The following is a 23,593-nucleotide window of genomic DNA, read 5'->3' as shown; positions in this document are numbered from 1 at the left end:
GATGAAAAACTCCAAAATCAACTTTAAACTTAAGGTTAAAAATTTAAATTTTAGCTAATAAACATAAGTACGAGCGAAAAGATAAAGGTGTTATATTTTAAAACTGATGTAGTATTCATTAATCCGTGGATAAATCTAGTTCAAGCCAAAATATTTTATAATCCAGAATGGTCTAGAATATATAGTTATATATAGGTCCATTACACATTCTACTTATAATCGAACTTATTTTCTGGGGGTTGTAAAAACATTCTGGCAAATCCACGATCTGGAAGACTGAAACTCTGAAAAGACATCCTCAGACCTCACTACAGTATGTATCAACATAACTAAGGAATCTGTCCTGATCTGCAGGTCCCTACTCTCATCTAACTGCTCCTAGCTTAGCTCCTACTTTCAGTACAGTATATATGCATGCAGCACTGTCCTGAGATTTGATTACATGCATGACCATCGTTAGAACTGTCTCTTTTAGTTTTTGCTTGTTTTTTAAGCACTGCATATATATGGTTGAATTCATCTAGCTACTTGCAGTCGATTCAGCATCATCAAAGATCTCAGCAGATCACCTGTTAAAATATGCAGCCTATAAGAGGACGAGTTGGTGAGAATTTGAGGCTGTCCTATCTGCATTGGACCATGCATGACTCATGCAAGATCTATTAATCTTTAGCTTCTATAAGCTTAGAGCATACATCTATGGCTGCCATAACCACCTGGATAATCCTGGCTACACTGAATTATATATGTAACCCTGTTTTCTGCATGCTTCAAAATATCATGGATAGCCTTTTTCAGTTAGCAGTATATATTTTAATTTGCACCTATAGTTTGCTAGCTCTCATAGCAGCTCCAGATTTCAGATTCCTTGGTCGTCGAGTAATATGCTAGATGCTGCTAAATGCATCTCCCATGAAACTAGATAACATACTAGTACTATATATTTGCTGAAACGCATTTGATTAATTATTTTAATATGCATATGGATATAATAATGTTAGTCGGGAAAGCATCCCGGTGATGCATTTCAAGTTAGTACGCACGTACGTATAAAATAGTGATATAACAACTAATTATCGTCTATTATGAATTTTCCCGTAACAACTGCCTAGTCGTAAACATATATATGTTGATGCAGGGTACACAAAGTAAGAGGCATAGGTAGGCATAGTGCATGCATGAATATAATGCCCTAATTAAGTAGGCTTTAAATAAGCCTTTTGGAATAAATTATAAGTAGAGACAAAGAAAAGCCATTACTTAATTAGATCATGAAAACAATCTTAGTCGATCGAATCGATGACATTTCTTAATGAGATCATGAAAAAAAATCGAAAAGGATGCCAGCGCGGTAATTAAACAGCCTTGAGCACTTGACAAAACCAGGGAGCCTACCGAAATTACTTATACTAACCACAATCAAATCCTACTCGAATTCAGAAGGTTCTGGAGGCCGAGGAAAAGGTCAAACATGAGAGGAAATTAATGCATCATTTCTAAAGCACGGAAATCCAATTCCTCAAGCAAAAAACCACCTAATCAGTAATCATCATCTTCAGAAACAATTAACCGGGCCTGAATATATCCAGGCATGCATATGTAGTAACTCAGATCTGTCACAGCACACTGAAAGCAATGGGGGAAATTACGCTGACCAACCTGCATATCATGACGCTTTGATTTTTATTTTGCTTTGTGATCAACCGGATGGACCAGGCAGATGAGGAAGGTAGAGCTGGGTGACGACTGACATGCATGCTAGCGTTTCTCGTTGCGTGCATGGGGAGGCTAGGCTTGCCGGCCCTACGTCGTCGATCGCCTATCGAGCACGTGGAATTCGTCCGCCTTTTTTTTTTGCCATGTAACTAAACCATCACTCGATACATGTTTTATAAACAGCTACACTACATGTTTTTTAAAAAAATTATAAAAAAATGATTTCAAAAATCATATCAAATGATTTTTTTCAATTATATTAATTCGTTATTATATTTTTTGCACCGTTTACCTAGCTCACGAAGAAACCGGGCCTTTCGTCGATATATCCCGCGGAAACGACCACAGAAATGAAGAGGATTTCCACGGCGCTGGAAAATACTTCTAAAGATAATGAAAACATTATGCATCCCGGTCTCTGGCATAAGTCATCCAGCTGATAAGTTTCTAAAAAACCAAAAGAAAAAAACAAAGAGTGATGCAACACATCTGTGGTTACCCTTTAGAGAAAAAAAATTAACTAAAAGACTGAAAGAGTCATCAAGTTTGTAACAAGTAAGCCTATATGTGTTGCACCAATATCCATATGAAACAAGAGATTCTTAGCAATCGATTCTAAAAATCTAGCACCATTGCATAATATCCTACTCCTCCCTAGATAAGATCATGTATTGATATTAGAACCAACTGAAAAACATGAAGATAACTTAGATTTTTTTTGTTATCAAGTATTTTATCATTTTAGCAATGTCACATTGTGCACTAGCGCTAAATAAAAGCAATATTTTCATGGGTCTAGGCACTCTTCTAAGCCAATTACCCAATGTATTTTTGTTTTTGTTTTTTTTTTGCATTCTGGGGACCTCTTGCGACCTGGCACTCAAAAAACAAGTATTGAATTACCTCTTGCGCACATTGCAGAAACATTAACATTGCTCGTGTCCCCTCCTATTCCTTTTAGCAAACTTGTCTTTTATTATGACATGCATTAGCTAAACAGTAAAACAAAGAAGTGCTACTACACGTCTGCATGCTGTTAGCGCATGAATTAGCACCAGCGGTAAATCAAGGGGAAATGAAAAGGTCTATTTACTATGCCAATTGCTCATGCAAGACCTGCATCGATCTCTCACGTATCCTTTGCCTAGTTGCCTGTCATATGCATTTGGGCTCGGTGTTCTGTGAGACTCATACGTCAGTATATATAATACGCAACTTACATCATAATAAATAATACAAGAATAAAATCTACTGCATCCGTTTTATATTATAAAACTTTCAAGCTTTGTCTATATATATATGTCTAGATTTATTATCATTCATATGAATCTAGGCAAGTCTAGAAAGTTTTGCATTGTGAAATGAAGAAAATATCTTTTATCGCTAGATTTAATTTAAAATTTATGGTTATGATATAATTTAATAAAACATACTTTCAACCCCTATCCTTTGCTTAATACAATAATACAGTATAGGTCTTAATAAAATAGTCAATAGCTCAGTGTATAGGTGCAACTACACACTTGCATCGTATAAGATCCTCTTATGATAAAAGGTCAAAGTTCAGATAGTGGTTTTCCTTCTGGCAGCAAGTTTAGGCCTCCTTTGATTCACATGAATTTTACATTAAAAAAACTTGGGATTTTAGTTCTTATAAGATTCGACACCGTAGGTCCTTTGATTCATAGTGCACAAAAGATTTGGAGTAGAAAAAGGAAAATAACCCGAAAATATGAACTATGAATTGATCATCACACCATCGACAGAACTCCATTTTGATTGCTCTACGTACGTGTACAGTGGTTAGAATCGACGAGCTAGCTAGCTAGCAAATCTAGCTATCACAACATCTCTGGGTCACTCCGTTGATTTTGATTTGTTGTTCAGCGACCAGATTAATCAATCATAATTAAGTAAGTTTGTGCAAGTGGATATATGCTATAGTGAGATGTCATATATTAATATAATACCTTTTCGTCCGAGACTGAGGACACAGTCGATCTCTATTGCTACTGATATCGGAATATCTTAATGGCAACAGCTAAGTACTACTCTCTAGCAATGCAATATATGTAGCTCTAGTTGTCGTTATGATTGAACTCTGAAGCAAGACCCTACGCCTGTTCATTCGAGTACCCTAATTCATGTACTGAATTGACATGCAGTGGAAGAGCCTGAAGTCAAATTTTCGTCAATTCTACAGGTGGTGATTGTTTGATTTTTTTCATGAAAAAGTTAATCGATATTTTGTAAATGAAAAATAATTTATGAATAAAAATTATATATATATATATTCTTAGTGATATAAAAGCAAAGTCTGGAAAATAAGCTTCGTTGAAAAAAAAATCCTAAAATCAACTCCAAATTTAAGATTGAAAATTCAAATTTTGGTATATAAGCATAAGCAGAAGAAAAAGATAGGGTGATACTCTAATTAATTTATGTGGAAAAACAAAAATCAATACCACGTATTTGTGAATTTGACTCGATTAGACTTGAAAAGTTAAGCTAGTTCAAGAACCACTACTACCTGACCCACTTGGCTATCGGCTGGGAATCACTCATAGGTTTTGGTTTTCCAACCAGCACCTATTAGGACTTAAGAGGCATCAGTGACTTGGATTATTGGTGTCGGTTTTACAACTGACATCTACTATGAGATATACGGTGGTTAACTATTATATCGGTTTTATATTATAAGATGTCCTTAATTAATCTCTCTAAATTTATGTGATGCTAATAAATTTATATACATATATAAAACATATTTATTGATTCATGGATTAATTTAAATAGAACTAAAATATCTTATAATATTAAACAAAAGATTATATTTTTGATACATATGAGATGAGATTCGATCTATACATATACTATACGAAAAGTGCAGACTCGGTTTAAGAAATAAAAACAAAGTTAACAGATAACTTAGAATAAGTGATCTATTCCAGACAATGCGGAAGAAATTTTGAGAAAATGTATTTTCATGGAAGGGAGTAAAGCGGCACTAATCTAGTGAAGTATCTAAAATGAACACGGTGAAGTTAGATTTACAGTCTTTATTTTTCTATATATAAATTAGACTTAATCTTGCTTGTTTGTAAATGCATATGTACAATACAATATAATCTATGGCATTTTTTAACTTTTACAATTATGTAAACCATATGCAAAAAATGAGGGCACATGATCGGAAGCTTTAACATCCATTTCGCCTTCCCCAAAGAACACGATCGTACGTCCGTGTCGCTGCGCGATCTATCGCTAATCCATGGTGGCTTGATTTTTCTCTTTTCTTTTGAACTATATATTCGATCTGACCGATCGGTACTGCAGTCTTCAAAGAAAAAAAAATCCCAGTACACTGCAGTTCTCAGCGGAATACAATAAGAAATATGCAACGAGTAGCTCTGAGCAGTAACCTACCTAATCATTAATCAAATACTCTATTTACTTTTGCGGTGCAAGAAAAGACTTCGAGATCAGATCATTGCATACGCAATTACAGCCTGACACAATGTATACATAGTATACACCGGTTCCAAATACAATGTATACATAGTACAAATAGGCAAGTTTGTCATGTGCAGGGCCCCAGGAGAAAATTGGAAATAATACACCAACATGCATACACCATTCTTTTTTTTTTCATATAAACCTTTAGAAGGAGAACTCCTGTTTTATATTAAAAAGTAAAAATAAAAAGAGAGTTGTCTAATTTATAAGAAAAATCCGGCCTAAATATAGTTTTGGAGAAAACCAATAAAACCCCACACAGAGTGCAAAAGAAAGAAAACACAGGCGATGACACCGCTACTGAGACCGGCACAAACCATCGTTGGTAAGCTCGTAACGAGACTAACAAGCCGCGCGCTCCAACTTTTACCGACGAACAACTATCTCAGACCACCTAAATAACCCAACCGTGAAGCAGGATCTAGGCCCCGTTCGGAGGGTTGGGTTACTTATCCAGCACGAAAAACGTAGTAATATGATTAATTAATTATTAAAAAAATATAAAATAGATTATACGATTTTTTAAAACAACTTTCCTATAGAAAATTTAAAAAAAATACACCGTTTAGCAGTTTGAAAAGCGTGCAGGCGAAAAATAAGGAGATAAGTTAACTTATGTGGCTGCCGAACACGACCCTACTCCACTAGACAATAGGGTCGATAGAAGAGCTAGCTGCTAGCCCAAAAATATTTCTGTATCACTAAAAGTTAATATGATACTAATTTATATAATAGTTATATATAAATATATATTATATCATTAATATATAGTCCACTTCTCTACGTATTCAGTGTCTTAAAAGTAGCTAACTGTAAATCTATAACTCATTTTTTTCTCTCCCATTTTCTATCTACTCTATATAAATATAAATATAATGCGTTAATTTTTAAAATCCGTTTACGGTAGAACGGATGATGCCAACTAACACGAACCATGTTATGTTTTTAACCGAAGAAAAAGAGGGTGGCCTAACCACGTATGCGTGCAGCGGTATGAGGATAAGCATTTTTCTCGTCATCAATACCACGTCTGATTAGAGTTTCAAAGGTTAGATATATGCCTTGAATTTTACGGTGGTATTGTACGTATATAGATAATAGATTTTATTATCATTTTCCATCGTAGCCTTGTACGGTTGTACCCCAATGTCACAAAATAAGTGATCATTTTACTCTAAAATTTTATCCCAAAATAAATAACCACTTTGAAACTTAAAAGGAAAGGAACTAAAGTAAATATTGACATTCACAATTATTACACATCTTTCCATAAAAAAGGTAAATAGATAAGGACACAGAAGTCATTTTACTTGAATATTAACTTGTCTAAAATTGATCAAAGTAATCACTTTATTTTTTGAGGGTAAGTAATCACCTATTTTAGGACGTACAAAGTATATCTATCTCCAGCACAAACTCAAATATTGTAGTAAAAGCAAGACTAATTTGTCCAATAGAGTAAAACATTGAAGCTCATATTTTTTACCGTCATTTTCTTTTTTCTATTACCATTAAACACCACATTAAAAACACTACTTCCGTCTTAAAAAAGACTTTATTTTTTACTTCTCTCGTTTGTTCCACAAAGATTTTATTTTTTGGATAATTGTTGTATTGGAGTTTGGTAATGTGAAAGACACATACATTGAAATTTTAAAAAAGTAAGAGACAAATATATTATAGTTTAGAAAAGTAATGATATTCTAGGTTATTATCTTTTTTGCCTCTTCTTATGCTTATAAGCCAAAATTTGAATTTTTAACCTTAAATTTGGTGTTGGCTTTGATGTTTTTTTATCATAGTATATTTTTCAATCTTTATTTTTATTTTTAGATTGCTAAGAACATGTATACAAAAATTTTTATTCGTAAATTCTATTATGTTTGTAAATATATTATTTAGAAAAAAAGCCAAACGATGACTCTATTATCTTTTATATCTTAGTATTGGTATGCGTGAGGTACGTTAAAAATGGAGTATTTCTAGTATGGAGGGAGTAAATCTATTTTATAAAGACTTTGGTCCCGTTTGGCCAGAGGAGAATAGGAGATGGTAGACAGATTATTTACGGCACGTGAAATAAGATATGTCATTAGAGTATAATTAATTTAATATTAATTATTATAAAGTTGAAAAAGGCCTATCTAATTTTATTTTAAAAGAGTCATATAGTTTTTTTTTTGCAGTACATGATAAAAATATACGTACATGCTAAAAACAGATCATTTCTGGAACGGAGGTAGCTAGCAAGTAGAAAACATGATATCTTGCCATACGTCTATAATGATTAAAACAAGCATATATAATTGAGAATATACGTGTTAATTAATGCACACAGCGCACGTACTTTTACTGTGTGTATTTATATATCCACCCATCTTTTTGTTTTTACTTTTATTTATAAGCCAAAATTTAAATTTGGATGAAGTATTTTCATCGAAGTTTAATTTTTAGCATTAGGTTTTAAATAGCTAAGATTATATATATATATATATATTTATTTATAAATTATTTTGCATTTGTAAATTTGCTGTGTGAATGAACTCTTGTTCATTTCAAGTTCATATGAATCTTCATCCTATCATCCCACGGCAACTTGATCTATATGTTCGCGGCCAAAAAGGTTAATGAGTCATTCTCCCCCCAAAATATGTTTAATTTAAGCAGCAGTGATGGATCTCCGCCTTTAAATAGAGACCAATCCAGTGTTCTGGTGGCAACAAGCATCATTCTTAGAAACAGGAAAGCCCCAGGGTAAGCGGAGGCGGCCGGCAAGGCCTGTGGCCCTGTGCTAGCTATAGCCTTCCCACCTGCATCTCCTACTCATCAAGTGAGGCGGCTAGTTTGTGCTCCTCTCCTCCCACCTTCATCTCCTACCTCGTCCTACTACTCCTCTCCTATCACATCGCTCACCACCCTCACGCACCGCCGCAATGGGGAGGTCTCCTTGCTGCGACGAGAACGGCCTCAAGAAGGGCCCATGGACGACGGAGGAAGACGAGAAGCTCATGGAGTACATCGAGAAGAACGGCCATGGGAGCTGGAGAGCACTTCCTAAGCTTGCAGGTACTATACTATACGTGCGCATGTACAAATGGTGCAGCTTTGCATCGATCCAAACATGCAACTAGTTCGCTAACTTGCTAGCTCGGTCATGGCCTGAATGCTCGATTTCTTTTACATGTTCCAGGGTTGAACAGGTGTGGCAAGAGCTGCAGGCTAAGATGGACGAACTACCTGAGGCCAGACATCAAGAGAGGAAAGTTCAACTCTGCCGAAAAGGATACCATCCTCCAGCTCCACGCCGCTCTTGGCAACAAGTACGTGCTGCAGTGCACTGCACCTCCTCATCAACATCAAACCCCTTGCATATATGCATTCCTTGCATCAGCTGGTCTATATGTCCATCTAGCCTTCAGGAAGTGATCGATCATGGTTGGCAGGCATGCAGTGATGCTGACTGCTAGCTCTAGGCTCTTGCTTGCTTGCTTGATCTTGCTGTGTTTGGTAATTTCTAAGTAAGCTGTTGCTGTCATGATCAAACCTGCAGGTGGTCAGCCATTGCTAAGCATCTCCCAGGGAGGACTGACAATGAGATCAAGAATTACTGGAACACGCACCTGAAGAAGGATCTGATCCAGAAGGGAATCGACCCGACGACGCACCAGCCGAGGACCGACTTCTTCGCCGCGCTGCCGCAGCTCATCGCACTCGCCAACCTCCGCCAGCTCGTGGGTCAGCTACCGTGGGATGACCCGGCCGCCGCGGCCGCCGGGCTACAGCAAGCCGAGGCGGCGCAGGCGGCGAAGTTCGGCCAGTACCTGCAGGCGCTGCTCCAGCTTCCGCCGTCCGCCGCGACTAGCCCCGGATCCGGCAGCATCGGCGGCGCCATGCCGGCGGGCGACATGGAGCAGATGGGCGCGGGCCTGCTTAGCCCGCCGGCCAGGACGTCGTCCTCGGCCTTGTCCCCGTTGCCTTCGCCGATGTCGACATCGTCCTTGTCCCCGTTGCCGTCGCCGATGTCGTCCACGGCCTTCTCCCCGTTTCCTTCGAGCTTCATGGGCTCTATCAATGTCGGCCGTGGCTCATTCGTCGCTGGCGAATTTCCCACCATCCAAATGCATACCAGCTCGGTGTTCGACCAGCCGGCCGCCATCGTCAACGACGTCAACCAAAACCAAGATTACGCGGCAAACAGCGGCGAGAGGGGGATCAATGGAGCCCCGAAGACGATGCTGCTGTCGGAGGACTCGCTGCCGCCGCTCGCCGACTACCCGGTCATCTCCAACCTCGGCGACGTTTGCACCACCCCAAGCTGTGATGGCAACATCACTGAACTCCCCGTCTTCCCTGACGCTTTTCTCAACGCGTTGATGAGAGACTGTGCCCCCTCTTCTTCATCTTAATTTTTAGCTGGGTTTTGCATGAGCTTAGCTCTGGTTTGAACTGTTCATTTGTGTTTATCTTTGGTTTGATTTTCCAGTTCAGTTTTTCTTACTTTTTCTGTGGCATACTCTCTAGTGTGGTTTCACTCTAGTGCATGGTTCCATTTGGAGTTTTTTTAGTGATATAGTTTTTCGCATGCATAGGCAATTCATAGATAAATAGAGAATGTACATGCATGCTCCTAAGCATATATGGTATATGCTGAACTTGTACATATTTTCAGGCTCCAGTTATTCCAATATATGTCATGTTTTTTGTCGTGTAAATTTTTCAACCATAAATTTAGAATTAATTTTGAAGTTTTTTCATTACAGTTTATTTTTTAGATTTTGATTTTAAATCACTAAAAATATGTATATCAAAGTTTTATTTATAAATTATTTTTTGTTTGTAAATATGTTGTTTGGACCTTGCAGTGGCCCAATTGCTTTGTGGAAGACTATAAAGTAACCCTGCTTACTAGTAACGCGTAAATGTGGCATGCACGATAATGAGGAGTATTACTAAATTATCCAGAAGAATTGTTTCTAAATTCTCCATATACGTGAATTAGTTTGGTGATGTCTGCGCCCATAGAGTTCTTTTCTTTTTCAAAAGAGGACCAGAACAGTGGAACTTAAAAATATTTCACTGAACTATCATGTTCCAGAACAGACTCTAAGAATTTAGATGTGTCTGATATATCACCGGTAAGCAGGAATAGATAAGCTTTTTGATCATTTTCAAAAGAAAAGCGTGTGTGCCATATATATGCAACTTGCAAATGATTTCTTGAAGAAATGCAATGAGCATGAGGTGATCCGCAATTAAAGAAACCTTCTTCACGCTACTATTGGCAGTGCAAGATATGCATGGGAGAAGAAACTTGTCTTCTCAGGCAGTTATAGGAAGTTGACTCGAAATCTGTTGAGCAAAAAGAGCGACAGAACGTGAGAGTAGCAATGATAGGAAGGATCCAAACACCTAAAAACATATGGCTGCTGTCACTGGTAATATTTAACAATACTAATCATGCATGGACCATCATCTCTCTGAACACACTGCTAGTGTTTTTCCTTAGTCAGTTGTCATCATGTCCTTGTCGTAGATCAGGCATTGAAACTGTTCATAGATTAGTTTTCTTTAAATTGGCATGCTTTCTCGTGAGCAGGTGAGGGTTGATGCCTTTTCCTCCAAGATATTGACGGCTAACATTAACCAACTCAATTTTAAGTCCAACAATAACAGAGCAGCTTTATATGACACTGACAAGTGTCAACTTTCAGATTTGTTTATGTACTAAGATCACTGCTTGAGCATCCTGTAAATAAAAAGGTGTGAATAGAGTGTGCAGCCAAGACTATTTCGACCTAGGATGCAAGGTTGTACCACCTAATTTATGATGACATATAGGTTGAATGTTGCAGTAAGCTTCTATGCCATTGCAAAAAAAATGAAATGATAGACAGTACACTATGAGAAAAAAGAACTAAATGTACGGGATATCGTTCTGTAATATTTGAATTATTATCTCCCAAATAAAAAAAACTCTTGAAAAGCCTGAATTAGTGTTCCGGCCTACAATCTATGTACTTGATGAAATATATATCACCTCTAGATCTTTTGAATTCATTCAGAAATTCATGTTTTAGTTACAAGTGGCTTTGTTAATAGTTTTCCTGATGCTATCATAAGGTCTTACCAACTTAAATAAAATAATCACGAAATGTGACGGTAGTCTTGCAACAGTGTCTCACTTTAATCCTGTGTAATACAAGCAAATTCTGGAAAAAAAAAAGTTGAATACTCCGTGGAACACTAGTCTATCCATCCTAGTCAGGGAACACAATACTTCAATATATATTTGAAGCAGTCCAGCTGAATAAGTCTTCTTACAATCTTCATGCTTAAAAAAATCTTTGTGAATTTAATCACATCATAATGTCTTTAACTACAAATGGTTTTGTTTATCGTACTATTTGCTGTGTATCATTTGAATACATTGTGATAGAAGCAACTTCTTAATCAGCTAACCTTTAGCTATTAACACTGCATAGTGGGGATGTGGAGGCAGATTCAGCAATCAATAACAGGAAAATGACTAAAAACTAATGCTAACCAGTAGAGTTTTGTATGGCTTTAGCAACTTGCAACAGCATTGGGCATTTCTGTTAATACTTGATTCAAAACGCTCTTTAGGTTATATATGCACCAATATAATTTAGCATCTTTTTTTGCTTCTATTTGTGCTACACTTGACAGAAAGATACATTTGTACTGGCCGGCAGGTAATGGAGTTTTCTTTGGGTTATCATCTATCAATCGACCAGTTGTTAATAGACCATGCAGTAACACTAAAACTATACAAATCATATGCAACACTATGGTAACTGTCGATATCATAGAATTACCACAACTAATTACTAGTTTGTGCCGAACAAATCTAATTTGGGTACTTGAATGCATCAGGAGTTAAAACACTAGGACAAACTGAACTGGTGGAGATCTTGTTATTGCCATATATTCAAGTTGCAGTTAAGCTTTTGTCATTGGCTTCTCTCAGTGGCATGTGGGCCTGGACCACACCTGTCAGTGAGAGATTCAGTGGCTCATTGACAACAGGCAGAACAAGGACAACGTATAGTGGTTGAAATAAAATTGGTGCAATTAACTGGAGCTGATATCCACCCCCACCCCCCCCTCGCTTCATTTCTCATCTACCCAACCAATTCATCAGCAGCATCACTATTCAACTGTGATGACTTGGAACTTTCAACAAAAGAATTGCATGGATGTTATTTCCACTTGTCGGCATTTATCTTGAAACAATCACCAACTCTGTACTCTGCTCACTAAATAATTAGCTCAAGAGCTGACTGAAAGATTTCCTTGTGACTTGTGAGTGAAGCCTCTCTACATCCCAAGTTAGGATCTGTTAAAGAGATCACAATTACAAGTTTTGGCTGAAAGGCCAAGTCACCTGGGCTCACTAATGAAGCTGATGATGGATCTAGGATGGCTCCCTAGCTCTGTGCACAGGCATCTGCAGCATACTCTTAAGGCTATAGTAGAAAGGAAAGCCCAATATGCTTTAGGACAGTCTACCTGGACACGAGCTTGTTTAAGTATAAATGAGTGTTGGACAATGATATGAATATAGGTAACCGACACAACAAGGCACAAGAATGCGCTTTTGGAGATACTTGTACAGTTTTCATATGATAATATAGTGAACTTGGAGCAAAGCAAGGTACCAAAACACCAAGAGAACTCATGAGCCTACTTTTGTTTCCTGCTCCAGAGACAATTCTTTGAAAAGGAAAAATACAGCAGGCTAGAGCTATGCATAGCATATTTTTAGTTCAAAGTTAAGCAATAAATTACTTGTTGCATTTTATGATCAAATGTTTTCAGAGATGGCAAAATCTGTTCCTTAACTAGTATGTCCGTACTTGCAACTTGTGACAGGCCAATTGAATAGGCAGTTTAGATTTCAACAGGTGAATAGCATATGCTACTCGTTATGCACAGTTTCATACACCAGATATAAATGCAACAGGGCATATAAAATAACACGGGAGAGCAGAAATTTCGAATAAATTGAAATATACAAAAATGGAATTGGTCATAGAAATCTTGGTTTTGACATCAAGGGCTTGGAAATTGGTTAATGTGAATTATACATATCAAACCATTATAAGGATGAAACCACAGGGAGAAAGAAAACTTCCTTCGGGACATGCATGAAATGACTTCTGCAGATTATCTGCTTTTGCTGCTTCTATTCCTCCTTATTCTCCCTTAGAGATGGTGGTGGTCTAACCACGATGCTTTGTTTCCATTTCCTGTCAAGCTTCCTGGACAATCTCTTATTGATTCCTTGTTCAATCTCCCGCTCTCTTTTGACAGTCAGCATACGAGCAATCTGACGTGAAGATGACAAACCAATTTAATGCTCAATTTAGAGAGTAGAAGCATGCTGCTATTGAAGGGAGATGAGCAGGGCAAGAAAAACAACAGAGAGAAAAAAAACCGATATCTTCCTTTATCAAATGCTAGAAGCATTGACAGAGGCAATATGCATTAGTCTGCTGCTAACTGTTTGTTCTGTGCTGTCCCTGAACAACAATGGAGACCTGAACTCTAAACTAAGTGGCAATTCGTAGTAGCTGCTGGTTTATCACATGCCTCTAGAAGAACAAGCCATTGCATAATTGACTGTAGAATTAGTTCTCATATACTATCTGAATTTGGATGTCCTTGAACAAACTTTACGTTTGATTTTAAATTTTGGTGCACCAAAGTTTGATTTAACATTAACTCCCCCAAAACGGTAGAAAATCCCTTCAGATACACATTGCATAGCACTATCATCCTTCATGTGGTTCTCTGTGCACTAAAATTCAATAAACAAATGCTATGCACCCAATGTAGATAAATAAGAATACATAGATTAATGCCAACATGAAGTTGTAATAAAACTAAGATAAAACTTTCTTTCAAGACTATAATTGTTCAAGTATTAACTCAAATCATCGGTGCATTCAGTATGGGTCATTATGCTTTTTTTAAAAAAAAACGGTAGGCAAATTCTACCAGCAAATTGGCGAGTTACTCCACTACTATGAACTTGAAGAGGTGTCCAAATTACTGCCCCAGTCAACAATCAACTCAGTTAGAATCTGAATATATGGTAGTACTAGGATTCAGTTAATCTGTAAATATAACACAGGGGTTTAACAAATATATCTTGTTAGATAAAATGCAAACAATAATGTTTAACACATTTTTTTCAAATATAAAGGTAAACCATGTCGATTGGAATGACGATGCACAAAAAAATGTGTTGCTTATTTCAATGATGAAATGAAGTGTTTTATATGTAAAACAACACTGGTTAAGGGAATTATATTAGGGAGAGGTTAATCTCAGACACAGGATTAGAAGGATGGCTGAGATTTGAGCAAATCCACCTGGTGGAGTTAGCACCAACTCCAGGGGATCTGCAACACAGTGAACAAACCGTGCAACTACGACACACCATTCCATTTGGCAGTAACACGTCGAATTTTCGTTGGTTCAACCCATTTTGGCCAGGAGGATGATGCTTTCGCAAACGAATCAGCAGCTACGGCCTAAACCCAATAATTTCATCACGGGTATTGTACTACTACAATATATTTGCAATCCATGGAATAAGAGATGTACCCTCTTGCGCATGCGGCCGAACTCGCTGGATTTGAACTCCTGGCGCGCGGAGCGCTTGAGGCGGAGCATGAAGAGCTCCCCCTTGAGGTCAACCACTTCCTCCTCGATCTTCTCCGTCGGCATGGCCCGTATCTCCTCCAGCTCCTGCTCCCTCTTCGCCATCCTGACCACGGCCGCGTCGCCCCTCCCCGCTGGCAGCAGCGGCGCCCCCGCCCCCGCCGCCAGTCCGGAGAACCGCGTCAGCGACGCACCTCCGATGCGGAGGCCCGGGAAGGCCGTGCGGGGCGCGGAGACGGAGAGCCCGCGCGGAGTGGAGGCGAGGGGCGAGGCCGCGGCGAGGGACATCGTCGCCATCTTTTGCGCTGCACTCGCGTATTCCTTTTGCGCTCTGCCGGTCGGGCTCGAGGTCGAGGATAAGGGGGGTTTATCTGGTTATCTTCGTTAGCCACTTTGGAGCACGAATCTTCAAAGACTATCCGACATGAAAAATATGATTCTAGCAGAAAAAGATAAAGATTTATATGATTTTTTTTCAATAAGGTTCAATCTCTTATTAAATTTTCTTCAAAACTTGTATGGGAAGAGACATTCTATAGAAATATAGATATTTCATAGGGTTCTTTCAAAGAGTTTTGTAGGAAAAATTTCTATAGAAATGAAGTCTTCTAGAATTCTTATGAATTTTCTTTGAATTAAATGGGGCCTAAACGTATCGCATCTTACGTTTATATTTTTCTTTTTTAAGAAATTGCATATTCGGCCAGATATTATTAGCAACATTTCACTCTGAACAAAGGCACTGTTAGTATTTTTTTTTACTTTAAAACAGATGCTCTTTGAGCTCTCTTGTATATTTAGCAATCATTCTCATTGACTGGCCCATTGTGTGAGTGTTGCTTGTATCCTACTTTCATCAACATATGTGAACCTGCTGTCACTTTTGCTACAAGGTGTGAAGCTAGCGTTATTGCAATTAATACAAGATATTAAGAGCAATAGCATCGTATAAAGGAAGTGGAGGCAAGGAACAACTCAAGGAGGCAAACAGTCGATGTAATGAGGTAGAGAGAACTTGATAGATTGTGCACAAGAACGAAGAATACATGCACCGGTGGAACACAAAACTGGGGCCAGTGGACTCGAGCTTCTTTCCTAGCTAGCACTAAGTGCCAAGCATCTCCACATCCCCTCTCCTATGCACCAGCGAGGGAGCGCACTCGCACACCATGGGCTCTCTTCGTCATTAGGTACGTGGTTAGAACATGGGACAAGAATGAGGACCACGGGATGAGAAGCACGACATGTCCACATGAATATATCAACGGTGATGAAGAGCTAGGAGCAAATATGACAATTGAAGATGATAAGAAATTGAGGAGGTCTGAACCGGAACAAATTATATATATATATAGGAAGCTTCTATCCTACTACCAGGTGTAGCTACTCCCTTCACGTCTAAGGTGGCGAAAAACCTCTATACATATTTCTTCTCTCTTCCAACAGAAAGTACAAACTCTATACATGTAGTTTTATCGTTCACATGAGATTTAATAGTGTCTATATTTTCTGTTGGGTGGGAGCAAAAACAGTTATGAAAATGTTTTTCATCGTAGACATGGAGGGAGTAGCTACACCTAGTAGTAGTATCTAATTTCCCCTACCATAAAGTGAAAATATTGGTCATAGTCCAAAAATAAACTTTGGTATATTGTGTTCAAAACCAAGTAAAGATGGCCATTCCATGTTTCCCATTACATTTTCTTTAAAAAGAATTAGGAAGTTATTGCTTGTGGTTATTTTTCCATGTTGCTGTAACATGCTATTGTCTTACATGGAGTCGTTTGCTTTTATCCGTACTTAATACTTGCACAACACTATGAGAAAAAATAGATGATGATATTTTATTTTTAGCCGTGATGATAAAATATTGGTGTTTAACATGTATGGCTATTATCATGTCAAGAATAAGATATATTTTGTTCGATAGATCCAATTCTTGCTCATATTGTATTAAAAGCAGAGGGAAATGATGGTATAACCCCATAAAGCAAGGAATAAGGGAAAACGTAGAGTGCAACAGCCTAATGGTTAAATGCTTTTAGAGAATTTTACTCCATAATTCCATACTAAATCTCATGGTGCTACCATATCCCATTGTTCGATCCTATGTAATTCGAACGACGATAAGTTCAGCTGTGGTGTCTTGCCGTATGAGGCTACGTGCATCCTCTTTTTTCACACATTTCAAATATCAGAGTGAACATAACGACGATTGACCAATTGAGTTCAACCATTTCCTCTTTTTAGCATTAGTTTCTTAGATAGCAAATAAACCTAATTAAATATTTAAAGGGTACTTTTACATGTATAAGTTTATGCTGTCCTATTATTTTCTTTTTTCTTAATGAATCATCCTATGCTTTTTTTTTAAAAAAAAATATCATCGCAAGTCAAAAATATCTCTTTCATCGATGTATTATAAGATATTCCGTAAAGATATATCACGAAGATATTATAACAAATCAAATAAATAGCTTTATATCATCACTGTATCAATAAAGATAAATACGACAAAAATGCTCTCAACGAAACATTATCATTGTCTATTAAGTAAAATAAGCACACAAATATAAACCTATGAAAAATGTCTTTCTATCCAAATTAAAAAAATGCCTTTTGAACGCTACCTCACGTGCTGTATGCCTAACATTGGCTCTCCATCAGGGCTTGCACAATGCATCTAACTGGCTTGGAGCCTCAGCAATTTTCTCCTCCACGTCGGTTGGCGTCGACCCTCAACCAAGCCCTTCATGCTCTGCAAAGAGAACAATTGCCTCAAGCGCTTTTTGTAGAGAAGACATAACTTTGTCAGAAAAAGCAAGCAAACTTTGTCTCCACGCCGAGCTTCGGACGTGGCCACCGACGCCCCCGACGCGCTGTCATGGCCGGCCGCCACTAGCTCCGTCGTTCCGCGCAGAGAGAGAGGAGAGAGGTCGGGAGAGGAGAAAAAAAAGGGAGGAGAGGGTGAGCTCTGAGGTGGTCCTCAGCTCTAAAAAAAATAAAGAAAATTTTTTTGTGGTTCCATCTAAAGCATCCTACACTGTAGAGCTAGTATTATCATCCTACGTGGCATGTTAGGGCTCCTCACGTGAGGAGGCATGCCCTCGTTCTACCACAGCGCAAGCAATCGAAAGCGATGCCAGGTCAGCTCATCCGCCGCACCGGCCTAGTCGCCCGTACGCCACCACCGTAGACAACTAGACACGCACCTGATAGGTAAGCAAACCCAACGCGGAGGGCGACGTTGCAATTGGAAAGAGAAATGCAAAAACGGCAAAAAAAAAAGAAAACAAATAAGAGGAAAAGCAATACAACAGTCGGCGGCTCGGCGCACGCGGGGGCGGTAACCCCACCACCCGCCGCCGACCATCCCCCCCGCCCCGAAGCCGGAGGCCGCAACGCGACGCGAACCGCGAACGCCACCCCACGTACTCCACCTCCACCCCTCGCAAAGCCTCAACAATAATTATACCAAAACCACCCTTCTCTCCCCTCCTCCCCTCTCCTCTCTCTATCTATCCCCTCTCCCTCCTCGCGACCTCGCCTCCGCTCGACCTCCGGTACCAGAAGTTTTTTTTTTCCGCGACGGTATCCGGCGGCGACGAAGCGGCGCCTCCTCCTCCAGATCTAGGGTTCCGTGCCCCGGCCTGTTCTCCCCTTCCTTCTCGAAGCTTCGACTTCGTCAGCAGCTGGGCCGAGTGAACCTGCGCCATGAGGGCCACCGGGGAGCACACCGCGGCCGTCCCCATCCCCGCGCCGCCACCGATGCCGCAGGCGCCGGGGGCCGTGGCGGAGGACGCCGCCGAGAAGGAGAGGAGGAGGCGCCGCCGCGCGCCGCGGCGGCCCAAGCAGGCGGGCGCCGCGCAGCAGGAGGAGTCGGCAGCGGGGCCGAGGCCGTCCAGATCGATGCCGCCCATGCGCGAGGGCGCTCCGTTGGATGCTGAGGCGGAGGAGGAGGACGCGTGGACGTGCCGGTCCTGCCCCCTGGTGCCCACGCCAGGCCCCGTGGAGCCGCCCGTGATGGGGATAGGACTTGGAGCTGCTGGGAGGCTGTTCTTCCAGTCCCACTGGCCCGAACAGGCCGTGGAGGAGGCGATCAAGGTGGCCGTTGATGCGACCTTTCTGGTTTGCAGCTTTGTGCTAGTAATTTCTTGCCAACTGGTCCACTAACTTCGTCATTGCCTCCGTCGTGCAGGGAGGGAATGCATTCATGGCAAAGTTCCGCGTGAATGCACACAACCGAAATGAGGTATCTGTGCCTGCTTCGTAGTTTTGATTGGTGCTGTACTGTTTCCATGCAACTGTGTGGTAATGTTTTGTATGTGTGATTTTTGTAGGCGTACTGCACGATTGAGGGCATACCAGTGGATGTTCTCATTACAGGGGTGGCTCAAAACCGAGCGGTATGTTCTGGTTGACATGCATGTTTGGTAACTGAATGTATGTGTTGCATTGTAATGACTAACTGTGTAATTAGTGGCTAAACCGTAACAGAACATTTGTGGATAGTGGGAAAAATGCTGGCCGCTCCTTTTAGTCTATCATGTATGTAGCCTTGAATTGCACGTTAAGGGCACACACATCTCACTAACTGGTTACTCATATGAGGAATTGGAATATGCTAACTGGACGGTTATAGATACCTCATGTGGAATCAGGAAATACAATGTTTGAGAACAATGGTTGTCATATTTGGCATCAGATGAGCCTGAGGATAGGTCCTGCAGAACAATATTACATATTTCCTTCACATGATCTAATGCCACTCTTTTTGAAATTCCCAACATGTCACTGGATTCCATTTGTGTCGTTAGTTTGTGATCGTGTGCAAAAAAAAGTCTCTGACTTGTCTTCTATTGGCAATCCTTTATAACTTTATTCTGGCACACTTTAACTCTTGGAAGTTGGAACCCTTCTAAACAAATGCTGTATGCAACTATGTGTTCATCTTACCTCCTGTACTGGCGATAATACTATGAAAGCATTCAGCAGGGATACTTTCTGTATTACAACCAATTCACGCAGGAGAAATGTTTAGGTGATAGGTTCCTAGTCAAACCTTTTCTTTTTGTCTTGCCATGCTATCAGATAGTTTGTCAGAAATGGATGTCTAGTTCTGCTCATTTTTGTTGCGTATGCCACTCCTGTATCCATATTTCATATTTTTTTACTTGTGATGCAATGTTCCGTAAACCACTTTACAGATTGAAGGTGATCTTGTTGCTATTGCACTTGAACCTGTTGCTTACTGGACTAGAATGAAAGGACCAAACATTGTGTGCAATCCTGCTATAGGAGAGGGTTCTGCTGTTGATGAAGTTGGTGAAACTAATGGGAATCATGATGGGAAGAAAGGTCAGACAGATGCCAGCTGCAGGTTTGGAAATTGCAGCAATGGCCAACCTGTTTTGGACAGGATGCATAACCGTCACAAGAACAGTGGTTTTAGTAAAGCTGTTAAGTGTGAAAATGGTCATGCTACTGTCTCAGAAAATTGTGAGGACTTGGGTGAAGGAAAAACTGAGGCTTCTAGAGCGTTACATAGGATCTGTGCTATGGTATACTCTAACCCTAGCAGACGTCCTACTGGAAAAGTATTGTCTGTCATAAAGAAGTCTCCTCGACGGGACACTGTTGTAGGTTTTCTTGCTCCTTTCTCAGTGTTTCCTGATTCAGAGCAGCAGAAAAATCAGATGAATATGCAGGTTTCAAAGAGTACGAACCATAGAGGATCATCATATTTTTCGGGATTGGTTCTTCTCTTGCCAACTGATCCAAAATTCCCTCGTATGGTTGTTAGTGCTAATGCTTTGCCAGATAGTGTCATAAAACAATTGGAAGAAGGTGCTGCAGCTAAAGAATTAGTTGCTGCACGAATTTCTGAATGGAATGAGGAAAGTCTCTATCCCTGTGCTCAGGTCATACAGCTGTTGGGGAAGGGTGGACAAGTCAAAACACACATGGATGCTATACTTTTTGAGAATTCAATATCTGATGCTGAATTCTCTCATGAGTCCATGGAATGCCTTCCTGACATTTCCTGGAAAATTCCTCAGGAAGAACTTGAAGGGAGAAAAGATCTGAGAAATGTCTTGACCTTTACAATTGACCCCCCTACTGCAACTGATCTTGACGATGCGATATCTATTGAGATGCTTTCAGGAGGAATTGTACGGATTGGGGTGCATATTGCAGATGTCTCTTACTTTGTTCATCCTGAGACTGCACTGGATGCTGAAGCTCAGATCCGATCTACTAGTGTTTACACCTTACGGCGCAAAATATCAATGTTGCCTTCAAGACTTTCAGAAGATCTGGTTTCACTTAATCCAGGGGTAGACAGGCTTGCCTTTTCAATTATTTGGGACATCGATCCTCATGGGAACATAGTTAATCGTTGGATTGGTCGAAGTGTTATTTTTTCATGCTGCAAGCTATCATATGATCTTGTGCAGGATTTGATTTATAGTGACGGGACTAAGTTTAGATCAGCTTCTTCTCTCCAAGTACATGGCATATTTAAACAAGAGGATGTTATCAAATCCCTTAGGTGCCTATATGAGATCTCAAAGAATCTGAAGGAGATTAGATTTAAGGGTGGAGCTTTATCTCTTGAAACTGCAAAGCTTATGATCCTTTTTGATGACAGTGGAGATCCATGCGATAGTTGTCGCTATGAGAGGAATGATGCTTGTTTCATTGTTGAGGAGTTAATGTTGTTAGCAAATATGTCAGCTGCGGAAATTATATCCAATTCATTCCCAAACTGTTCGTTACTTCGTAGGCACCCTGAACCGAATTTACGGAAGTCCAGAGAGTTTGAGGCATTTTGTGCTAGGAATGGTTTTGAATTGGATGGTTCATCATCTGGTCAACTTCACCTTTCACTTTCTAGAATGAAGGAAAAGTTAAAAGAAGATCCTGTTTTGTTTGATATTCTCATGTTTTATGCTTCGAAGCAAATGCAATCAGCAGAATATTTTTGCACTGCGGGCCTGATAAGCAAGAGGGATGATTGGGCTCACTATGCGTTATCCGTCCCTTTATATACACATTTCACATCACCACTTCGAAGATATCCTGATATAATTGTTCACAGAACACTGAATGCAGTAATTGAGGCTGAAAAGATGTATCTGAAACAAAGAAGATCTCTTACAGGTCAAAATGGACTCAGCACCACATCTCGTGAGATGATGCGTGGATGCTTTACAGGCCTCCAGTTTAATAAGGATGCTGCTGAATCCAAAGAAGGGAGTGAAGCATTGTCTGCTGCTGCTAAGAAGTTTAAGGTCCCTTCCTCTGATAATCTTGGAGAGGTTGCTGAACATTGCAACAAACGAAAGTGGGCCAGTCGTCGTGCAGAAGAAGCTGGTCAGAAGCTGTACATGTGGGCTATGATAAAGAGGAAAGAGGTACTGTGGTGCATCATTTTTTGGCTTCTTCAACTGATTTTATCTAGGCTTTATTTTGAAAGGTTTCTGGTTTTACTTTTGCAGGTCCTGGTTGCCCATGCTAGAGTTCTGGGGCTTGGACCAAAGTTCATGTCAGTTTATGTGCCCAAACTAGCGGTATATATTTGCCTAACCTCATGGAAGTGCTTGCTTTTGCTAGCCCCTTCTGGCTTAACGTGATTAATGTTTTTTTGTATAGATGGAACAGAGGATACATTATGACGAAGTTGAGGGCCTATCCATCGAGTGGTTGGAAGCTACTGGAACCTTGGTCCTTGATGCATGCAGGAACAGGCCTCCTCGAAGGAGGGGAAATCAGGTGAAGTACAGAGCATTTGAGGAAGTTGCCATGGTGGTTAACCCATCTGAAGCGATGTTATCTGAAGAAGATGAGGAATCTGGAGCAACAGAAGCTGGTTGTGACATTGCCAAGTCAGTTTTGCCGAGTGATGAAGCAGTGAAAGCTCAAGTTGCCCCGGCCGTCCTGCCTCTGGTGGTACAATACTTGAGTGAAATTCCTGTGGTTCTGCATGCAATTGGCGGTGAGGACTCTGCAGTGGACATTGGAGTAAGACTATACATGTCATCATATTTCAAGTGATAGGAAATAAGCATTAAGACATAAACCAATTGGCGAGTTTTAACATTTTCTTTGGTGAACAACAGTAATAAAAAAGATGACAGAAGAGTAGCATTTATAAGTTTCTTTCAGGGTTCAGCAAGCAAATATCAACTTAGTGTTGTAGATGTTCCATTCATGTGTAGCTACATTTCTCCATTATCCTGTTTACCTCCGTTTGACGTCAAAGGTTCTCGCGGTCAAGTAGCCTTCGTTTTTATTTCCGGGCCGCTTGACCAAGCCCGAGATTTAACTTTGTCAGGAGTGACTCTGTCGGTCATGTATTCATCAGTTGTGTGCTTGTGTATGTAGCCACCTGCATTATTTTTACTGGTGAACTCATACACATGTTTGTCATGTTGCTTTGTTACTTAATAAAGAAAAAGTATTGAAGGTTCATTTGAAGAACGTGTTCAAGCTTTTTAAGTCCTTAGCAACTACCATCTGTTTCTCTGAAAATCTTAGTTTGTGTTACGACAGGCAAAATATGGTGCTACCCTCTTATATAAAAACAATATTTCAGTTTTCCCAGATATCCTTTTGCATGCATAATGTGATTTGGAATTGTGATAGAAGGAAAATATGTTTACGCTGT

At 39.8% G+C, this 23,593-nt stretch overlaps 3 protein-coding genes across 3 annotated transcripts; 2 read left to right on the top strand and 1 right to left on the bottom strand.

The window, feature by feature from the left end:
* Positions 1-8,165: 8,165 nt before the first annotated feature.
* Positions 8,166-9,804, top strand: LOC102709058 (transcription factor MYB41-like). Its single transcript, XM_006648996.3, has 3 exons — positions 8,166-8,298; positions 8,423-8,552; positions 8,783-9,804. Exons 1-3 carry the CDS (start codon positions 8,166-8,168, stop codon positions 9,636-9,638), a joined length of 1,119 nt encoding a protein of 372 aa, XP_006649059.2. The 3' UTR covers positions 9,639-9,804.
* A 3,433-nt stretch (positions 9,805-13,237) lies between these two features.
* LOC102709534 (50S ribosomal protein L29, chloroplastic) lies at positions 13,238-15,281 on the bottom strand. Its single transcript, XM_006647855.3, has 2 exons — positions 14,866-15,281; positions 13,238-13,582 (listed from the first exon to the last, which is right to left on the bottom strand). The coding sequence occupies exons 1-2, from the start codon at positions 15,217-15,219 to the stop codon at positions 13,439-13,441; spliced, it is 498 nt and encodes a 165-aa protein (XP_006647918.1). The 5' UTR covers positions 15,220-15,281; the 3' UTR covers positions 13,238-13,438.
* Positions 15,282-18,419: 3,138 nt separating this feature from the next.
* Positions 18,420-23,399, top strand: LOC102709248 (DIS3-like exonuclease 2). The gene is made up of 6 exons (XM_006647854.2): positions 18,420-19,026; positions 19,121-19,174; positions 19,263-19,328; positions 20,130-22,340; positions 22,425-22,496; positions 22,579-23,399. The coding sequence occupies exons 1-6, from the start codon at positions 18,637-18,639 to the stop codon at positions 22,978-22,980; spliced, it is 3,195 nt and encodes a 1,064-aa protein (XP_006647917.2). The 5' UTR covers positions 18,420-18,636; the 3' UTR covers positions 22,981-23,399.
* The last annotated feature ends 194 nt before the right edge of the window (positions 23,400-23,593 follow it).

Source organism: Oryza brachyantha, chromosome 2 (assembly GCF_000231095.2).
Source record: "Oryza brachyantha chromosome 2, ObraRS2, whole genome shotgun sequence".
NCBI lineage: Eukaryota > Viridiplantae > Streptophyta > Magnoliopsida > Poales > Poaceae > Oryza > Oryza brachyantha.
The sequence above is the reverse complement of the archived record's forward strand: the minus strand, read 5'-3'. Positions and strand labels throughout refer to the sequence as shown.